This window comes from Histoplasma capsulatum, genomic scaffold (assembly GCF_000149585.1).
Source record: "Histoplasma capsulatum NAm1 scaffold_1 genomic scaffold, whole genome shotgun sequence".
Lineage (NCBI taxonomy): Eukaryota > Fungi > Ascomycota > Eurotiomycetes > Onygenales > Ajellomycetaceae > Histoplasma > Histoplasma mississippiense.
In genome coordinates, this window is record NW_001813982.1 from 6,374,457 (window position 1) to 6,384,053 (window position 9,597).

Here is a 9,597-nt window from a genome sequence, read left to right on the forward strand (position 1 = left end):
TTTTATATAACTTTAATCCAGTAAGGAAATTGCTTCAGGAAAAAGAGAAAGCTTTATTACGAAATTATTATCCAACACTGAGTTATTTTAAGTCAGGTCCATTGCCTGAGATAGAGGATTAAATAGTTGTTGAGATCCAGATCCATGAAACCAGAATGGAATGAATTTAGCATCTTTCTAGAAGCTTATATAAATAAAACAAGCTCATAGACAATCTCAGAGAAATGCAATGTATTCAGTTTTCGGTTGATGATTTGAAGACTTTGATTTGCCAGCAGCTGCACTAAACTACAAAACCATTCATTATATAAAATGATGTAGTTGATGATCAATTAGAATCTCAAATCTCTACCAGCTCAATCAATGTCAGCATATGCCACAGATTCAATATCAGCACTTTTGTGAAAGATTATACTCTCATTAATCAAATCTTGCAAATATTGAAGTGTTTGACTGTATTTGAATTCAACTCACTGTGATTTGAATGAATAATCACGATGCCGCAACTCAGCAGATTCTTGAGAAATTGATTGAAGATTTATAAATATTTTAACATTTCATTTTTACGCTTCAATAAAAATATTCATCTCATATGTGTGATGTTATCTGTAATCACTATGGTGAGCTTCTTATCAACATATGAGAATATGTCATTTTCAGTTTCAAGAGTCTCATCTCCACTGAAAATATATCCACTCAAATCTTCAGAGTTTTGTAAGTGATATGATGAAGATTTGAATTCTTATAAATGATCTGCTTTTATTTGATTTTGACATATATAGTATAAAAAAAAAGCTTTTTCAGACTGATAATGACAATGTTGAATTAGAAATCTCTGACCATTTTTAATAGATTATTTTCATTGATATGATCAAGCTGATAATGCCACTCATCAATCAGAAGTTGCTTTGAAATAATAACAAACAATCAAATAAATAAAGAAATAATAAAGTAATCAATATTTAAATTTTTCAAATTGATTAATTATTTAACTTCTGAGCAGCTGAAGAGCTTTAAGAATTTAGCATTTAAATTGAATTTAGTTGAAATAACTCTAGATTTAGAAATCATCATATAGACAACTTCATCATATATAAATCATTCATTATATCATTGAATGTTGAAGGATTGTCAGAAAGGATGTAGATATTATTGCAGAATAAATTGATATAAAACACATCATTATTAATAAAAAACAGAAACTCAAAGCAATTTCTGACATCAACATGCATATCATGATGAATATAGCTCTAATGTTTCATGCCTCAGTGGTTGAATAATTAATGCAGCCATCAGATAGCGCCTTGATGTGGGGACTTAAAATATATGAATTTGAAACCCACAAGAGGATAACATTACATCTGAAGCCAACTTCTCAACTTCTAAAATAAAGAGATATGAACTTGTCAAGTAAATATTTTTAAGCAAATTTACTATCTGATTTAGCTTATTATTTCTGAGTTGAAAATTTGTATCATGAATATTAAATTCTGTTTTTCATTAATTTTTTTATGTTTCTGTTATATTTTTAACATCATTCAATACTAAGCATTTCTCTTGTATAACCAACTCTTGCCTGTATTTAACATTATACAAGGACTCGTCATAAGCACTGCTTGCATATGAGTATAATGAAAGAATAATAATAATAATATACAGTTGCATACAAACCAGTATATGTTCTTTGATATATCTGATCAGTAAAATTTTTGAATGACAATGTTGTATATGATTTTATGTTCTGAGTGCCCGGTCATCAGTGAGTCATGAATTTTTTGCATGATTTATGTTTGTAGAGGTTCTGAATCGGGGACTCATCATCTATCTTAAAAGTGTAAACAGTTATCATCATCAATTGAATATGCTAAGATATCTGTTCTTAAATATAGATCTGTGGGGAATTGAGAGGCTTTACTTCATATAACTTCAGCAATTTGTTGTTAGAATTCATCTGCTTCTACTATTAATCTTCATTGTTCTTTAAATGAGAGCTTTTGAACTCAGAACTGATTGATATATGTATGAGATTCATCTGATTATGTACAATCTTTTATAATTGCAAAGTTGATTAATTGATGCTCTTAGTGTTTCCATCTGTCATTCAAGTCATCAGATGGCATACTTTGTTTTCAGTAAAATAGAGCATTTACAAAGATATTCTCTACTTCAAATTGATAATAAATTGTGAATGAAAAACAGTTAAGAAATAACAATCAATACATATATCTTTCAGTAAGTTTACAAGTGATTATGAAGTACTCTAGATTCTTATAATCAGTAACAATCTCAAATCTCTCAACATTTATAAATTCAGATTCTCATTTTTTAAAGCATTGTATGATTGCTAAAAGCTTCTTATTGTAGATCTCATAATTGCATTCAGCAGGTAACATTTTTTTCAAAGTGAAGACACAAGATTGTAGAATATTTTCATTATCATATTACATCAATACCTTATCTATTATATAATCTGAGATGTCTGTGTTGAGAATCGTATGCTTATCTGAATCAAATGATTATAGCATTAAAGCATTTGTAAACATACACTTCAATCATTTGAATTCTGCGTCTACTTTATCCGTCTATTGAAATACAGCATCTTTTCAGATCAGATTTGTCAGTGGTTGTATGATATCAGAGAAGTTCTTGATGACTCTTTGATAAAAGTTAATAAACTTTAGAAAGCTTTTAACCACTTTTACTGAGATTGTTATCTCTCAATTGAAAATTGCTTCCATCTTCTTATGTATGTATGTATGTATGTATAGGTTTAACGTCCCGGAGAAAACACGGGCAGCGCCCGTGTTTCAGAAGCCTCCCGAAGGGCATGGAGACGTGCTACGCTGGAGAGATTTCTATGTACACAGAGAGAGAGAGAAAACAGAATCCAGGTGGCAACTCTTGAGAAGACTCAGCTCATTGCAAAGGATTTTTCTGAGCTGCGCATCCACTTCTGGCCCGACGTATGGCCATTCATGGTGGGGCTATAGTGTGGTTCCCTGAGGGGACCGCCGCTGCCGTGCCTGGAAGGCTTTATAGTGAGCAGAGAGGGATACCTCTCTCAGTTGATCAGAAAGCTGTCTGTGCTTCTAACATCAGAAGAAAGACAGACAAGATAAATAATGAAGGAGAGAGCACTGAAGAAGGTTGTGACAGGAAAAGAGCAGAGAATGACAGAGAGAGCAAAGAAAAGAAGGAAGAAGAAGCATTTGAGTCGATAGAGACAAGGGCAAATGAGAGGAAAACAAAGCAGAGTACGTGTAGATACAATGCCGGCAGTCAAGAACATATCAGCTGAGTCAGACACGTAGACTGTACTGATTACACCACAGCTAATTGAGACAGATGAGCCTAGTTGTGCTATCTGTACTGTCTGCATAGACTGTGATGTCCCTGGGAGTTGCACTAGCTACCGTGGGTGTACTCAGCAGGGCGGCCTCGTGGAACTGCTGCGGGGGTTGTTAGATGGTTTGTAGCCAGCCGGCTGCGTTACCTTGTGCAGTACCGTGTGTAGAACTGCGTGCAGTCCAGCAGTTCTACAAAGTCTGTAGGGGTCAGAGACCCTAGATAGGCAACAGCTGTCGCCCGGTTGTGTGGCCGTGCTGCTGGCCTCTTGGGCCAGTGAAGAAAGTGCCTCTGTGAGTGTCGACAGAGCACCAAATGTTCTGGGCTCTTGTTGTGTCCACAGACACAGGTGAGCCTTGCATCTGCATGCTGGAAACGCCTGTGGTACCAGGAGAAGTCCCCATGAGAGGAGCGGAGTGCGAGCCAGCGGTGAAGGGCATGCCGTGGCATGGTGAGCTCCGGAGGGGCCTTCACTTGGTATTCCACAGTCGGCCTGCTGAAACTCCAGCCCCGGTACCAGTCAGAGAGCTTGCCACAGGCTCCACTCCACCACTTTCGCCTTGCCTCTTGGCTGAGCTGCTTGGCCACTGTGCGGACCCCACTGACTGTGGGTGTGGCCTCGAGACCATAGGCTGGGGCTGCAGTGGATGAGACTGCCCGCTTAGCCAAACGGTCTGCTTCCTCATTGCCCTCTATCCCCATATGCCCAGGAGCCCATTTCAGGCCGACATTGTGCTGTCTGAGGAGCTCATGGCAGCGGTTGTAGGCCCAGTTTGAGGAGGCTGCTGCACTGCCCCGTATGCCCCAGATGACTGAGGTGTTGTCGAGGCAGAGCCAGATCTGAGGGTTGCTGCTGTCCTCTGTGACACAAGGTAGGAGCTTCACGGCGCACTCCAATGCCCGGCAGGCACCAACTGCCTCAGCGTCGAAGACATGTGACATAGGGCTCAGCGCAGCTGAGAAGCTGGCCAGCTGTTTATTTCCCTGATAGACTATGAAGCCATAGCCCACCTGCCTGCTGTTGTCAAGGTTCCGTTCTGATCCATCTGAGAAAACATATAGATCTGTTGAGGGTTGACTTCTCCACCATTCCTTGAATGCCTGAGCAGCACTCTTTTTGTCTACACCCTCTGTGGGGTCTGTCCCGCATCCCTCTGAGTAGTGTGGGATGGCAAGTGTGGGTCTATTGACTGCAGGTAGCAGCGCCCCCAACCGCTGGATCTTGGTCTTTGAGCGCTGCCGGGTTCCAGCCCCTCTTCCTCGTGTGATCATTGGAGGTGCTATCCGTGAAGCCAGTGGGTGCTTCTCATCCACCACCTGAAGCCTTGTCGCGAATCGAATTTTGGCCTCCTCCAGAGCTACCATTGCTGATGGGAGCCCAGCATCCCGGTATAGGGTAGCGATGGGCGTTGTACGGAAAACTGGGAGGACCCCTCTGGCTGCCATAGTAAGCACCTTCTCAACTGTCCCCACATGCCATCCCAGGCGGGAGCTAACCTCCCCACTCCTGCCCGTGTGCCTTGCTGGCTGCGTGCGGCCGCCGTACCAGGCCTCTGTGCCATAGAGCAGTGAGGGAACCACGCAGGTGGTGACCGCCTTCCGCAGAGCGTCTGCTGGGGGCCCGTCTCTGGTCTTTCCCAGACTCCGGATGTGCTGGGCCACGGCCCTTGCCTTCTTTGCCCGGGTGGAGACATGTGGTCTCCAGGTGAGCCTTCTGTCGAAGTGTACACCCAGCCAGCGAAGTGCTGGCTCCTGTCCAGCTGGGGCAGTAACAGGGTGAACAGTGAGGTCCTCAGACACAACTACTGCTGGTGCCTCATTGTGTCGCTTTCTTGTAAGATGGATCATCTCAAGTTTCTCTGGTGCGAAGGCCACCTTGTTTATCTCCCCCCACCTCAGAATACTCTGTATATCTTGTCTGAGAAGGGTGGCATTGTTGTCAAGTGAGTGGGTCGCCCGCCAGATGTTCAGATCATCCGCATAGCCAAAGCGCAACTCCGAGTTTTGCCACAGCAGCTCTGCCAGGTACAGAAGGAACAGTATTGGTGACAAAGGAGACCCCTGTGGCGTGCCACATTGCATCTGATGTGCTGCTGTGGTGGTCCCCTCCAGCCGGACCTGAGCTCTGCGTTCAGTGAGGAAACTGTCAATGAGCTGCAGCAGCTCGCGTGGCCACCCCTGCTGCGCCATCCGCTGAAGCAGCCGCCTGCGCAGCACAGCATCAAAGGCACCCTGCACATCCATTGTGACCATGGACACTTCTTTGTTTTGTGCGAAGGCTGCCTCCACCTCATGAGTGAAAGCAGCTACCAGGTCCATTGCAGATCGTCTGGGCAGCGCCCCCCCATGCTGTGGGCTGACTATGCCGTGAATGAGTGCCGTGTAGGCCAGTCGCCTTGCAATGATGCGTTCCAGCCCTTTGGAGATTACTGAAAGCAGGGCAATGGGCCTCCAGGAGCGGACTGAGCTTCTATCTCTCTTACCCACCTTGGGTATCATTGCCACCTCTGCCAGTTTCCAGGCTCGTGGGAAGTGGCAGAGCCGGAGGCAGCAGTTGTATAGCTGCTGTATAAAGAGGGACACATGCTGCCAGCATGCTTTGAGCATCCGCACTGTGATTCCATCCGTGCCTGGGGAGGTGCTCTGTACCCCAATGGTGTTGCGCTCCACCTCCTCCATCCCAACCCGGGGGTTCCAGGGCAGGTTCCCCATGCCGCTTACATAGATCTTTTTCAGCTTTGATGATGAATTCTAAATAGATTGTAACACTTCAGTTTCAAAGTTGCATTTGTCAATGTTCATCTGCAGTTCAGCTTTTTATAGACAGTCAAGCACTTATTGTATGTATTTACAATTCTCAGCAAGCGATTCATTGATGAAGATCAGAATATCATTTCATATACATTGCAGCAATTTCATTAAACAGGTCTTATAGAGCTCAGTTAATATATTTCTGACATGTATTCAGAGCATTCACCAATCCAAAGAGAGTCACTTTTCATTCATATAATTCATAATATGTATGAAAGGCAATTAGCCATTCATCACCTTCATTAATTCTTATCTTATAAAAGGCTGCAGAGATGTCAAGCTTTGTAAATCATTTTGTTTTTCTATTCATTCAAACATTTTATTGGTAAATGAAAGAGAGTATCAGTTCTTCTGTGTAATTTTATTAAATTCTCAGTAATTAACACAGAATTGTAAATCTTTTTCTAATTTCTTTGCAAATAGTACAAAGGCTGCAGTGAGTGAGTTGCTAATATGAATGAAATCTTTATTTAATAATTTATTAAATGTTTTTTGTAGAATGAGAAGCTCATTATATAATATATTGTAAAGAGAATTTTAAAGTGATTGTGAGTTTTTATCATTTTTCTTGATGAATTCAATTGTATAATTTATGCTGTGTTTTCAATGAGGGGAAAGCTTTTCAACTTCTTTTTCATCAAATATATTTGCAAAGTTCTCATACAATTCAGATAGTTCTTTGCACAGTTTTTTAAAGTTTTTAAATTCTAACTTTTTTAACACTTTTTTGATATTCATCATGCTAGCAGTGAACACTTGAACATTCTTCTTTTTATATATTTAATGAGTTAGTAGTTTGAATACTTCTGCTTATATCTGAATAAGATCAGTGGTTTTATTGACATCTTTCTCATAAACACAGTTGCTTTCTGAAAAAATAAGACAGTGATTGTATGTATTTAATAAAGTTTCAAATTCTGTGAGTCATGATAGACTGAGCATTAGATCATATTCAAAGCTTTATATTTTGTATATATATATATTCTTTTTCTTATGTTCTTCTATATCAACATTAAATCTTATTATGTTGTAGAAGGCGGATCCTCTGAGATCATCAAATTCATTAAATTTATATGATTTGAGAAAAAAGATACATTGAAGCTTATGCTTCTCAATTAGCTGAATGTTTATAAAAATATAATGAAGAAAACCGCTGTCTATCATTGCTTATATATTGATTGGATTATTATTATTATTATTCTTTCATTATACTCATATATAAGCAGTGCTTATGATGAGTTCTTGTGTAATGTTAAATACAGGCAAGAGTTGGTTATACAGGAGGAATGCTTAATGTTGAATGATATCAAGAATATAATAAAAACATAGAAAAATTAATGAAAGACAGAATTTGATACTCATAATATAGATTTTCAATTTAAAAATAATAAGCTAAATCAGATAGTAGATTCATTTGAAGGTATTTACTTGACAAATTCACATCCCTTTATTTTAGAAGCTGAGAAGTTGACTCTGAATGTAATGTTGTCCCCTTGTGAGTTTTGAACCCACGCGCTTTGAGTCCCCACACCAAGGCGCTATCTGGTGGCCGCATTACCCATTCGGCCACCGGGGCTATTGATTAGATTATTTACAATGACAGAAATCATAATTGCATTCATTTGCATTTTCTGTTTAAATCTTCAGCTAGCTTTTTATTTTTTGAGCTTTTATTTATATTTTAAAATGAGAGATCTTCTTTTCCCTGTTCTTGCTTGTCCACAGACAATGCAGTGTTCACATACATAAAGGGTTTATTCAGAGCAATCACATTCAAAAATTGATTCATGAAATGTTTTAACTTATTGCAGTATATACAGACTTTTTTAATGATTCAGTCAACAACATCTTTCTCTGAAATGTTAGAAACTCTCAGATGATTTGCATTCATGTGTGAGATTCAATTTATTAATTCTGATTTAGAAATAGAGGGTGTTGCAGAGTGGTTCAAAGTGTATGTATTTGTTCAATGGAATTTTTTACAATTTTGAAATGCACAGAACTGAGACAAATCATTGCTCAATAGATAAAAATCAATGTAGAATTCACTGTATATTGAAGACTTCAGATATTTTATACTTCAATTATACAACTGAAAGTTCAAATTATTGCACAATATATTAATTTTGATGATATTATCTCAGTTCTACCTGTCTGCTTTTAGAAGTTTGTGATTGAATTCAGAAAGATAAATTATCAATGTGATATTTCTTTAATAAATTTCATTAAACCAATTCAGCATCTTGATTTAAAGTATAGAATTGAAGAAAAGAGAATCAAGTTATTGAAAGACTAGCTCTGATGTATATTGATTGTCTCAGCAATGACTCATTCAAAGTTAAAATTTCATTAACACATCACAATTCAATCTGCTATGAATATACCATGCTTGATTGGATAGTGAGTTTATTACTTGTTCATCAATCTTCAATTTGACATTTGCTTTTGATTTCCATGTGAGGTAGAGTGCTAGGTCTCCCTCATACTTATCAAGAATTGAAAGTTTTTCTCTCAGAGACTTTTCATGAAGCACAGATGTAGAAAAAACACTGAATGCAGAAATACTCATTTCAGCAAATCATCATTGCAATTCAATCATCTGTAATGCTTGCTGTTGAAGAATGTTTTATAGATTTAGATTATCATTTACTGTGTTCAGATGCAATGAGTGTTCATAAAATTGTTTATAGTTCATTTCAGTATCTAAAGATATATAATTTTTTAAAAAAAAAAAATACTCATAAACACTCAGACCTCTTACAGACACTATTCACAGTGTTGCAGTGTTAAGCTTATCAAGCTTCTTTGTGAACACTATTCACAGTGTTACAGCTCATAGACACTCAGGCCTTTTTATAGAACACAGTTGATTGTGTTTCAAACATTTAAACATGACAGTCTATATAACTAACAATAAGAGCACTCAGACCCATGAGGAATCTCTTGTAATGACTAGACACTCAGATCTGTAAACGATGCACTTGAGTGTAAGAATTAATAATGAAGCACTCAGGTCTTAGATGCAGAAGAATCAATTTGTAATGTAATGGATGTACTTCAATTAACAATCTAACACTATTCTAAATACAGATTATGAATTGATTAAGGAAAGAAAGAGAAAAGAGATCAGAAGGAAAGGTTGTATGAAGAGGGTTTTTATAGAAGGGAGATCGGGGTGGAAGAATATCAGAAGCCACCCCACAGTGAAGCGCGGAGTGGAAGAATGTTAAGGGCTACGCGGAAGAATCGTTAGAAACTACATGAGCACAGAGTGTGGGGCGGAAGAACATTAAGGGCTATGCAGAAGAATCGTTAGAGACTATGTGAGCGCGGAGCACGGAGCGGAAGAACATCGAGGGTTATGCGGAGTCACAATGACAGGAATGAGTGGGTGCAGGAGGGGAGTTGGTTGCGTAAGTTAACTACTAACGGGTGCTAACC

The 9,597-nt window shown here is 38.9% G+C and overlaps 1 protein-coding gene across 1 annotated transcript; it reads right to left on the bottom strand.

Moving 5' to 3' along the window:
• Positions 1-3,489: 3,489 nt before the first annotated feature.
• On the bottom strand, positions 3,490-5,941 carry HCAG_01826 (conserved hypothetical protein; the record flags this gene model as incomplete). The annotated part of the gene is made up of 2 exons (XM_001544729.1): positions 3,490-5,740; positions 5,829-5,941. The coding sequence occupies 2 exons, from the start codon at positions 5,939-5,941 to the stop codon at positions 3,490-3,492; spliced, it is 2,364 nt and encodes a 787-aa protein (XP_001544779.1).
• Positions 5,942-9,597: the final 3,656 nt, after the last annotated feature.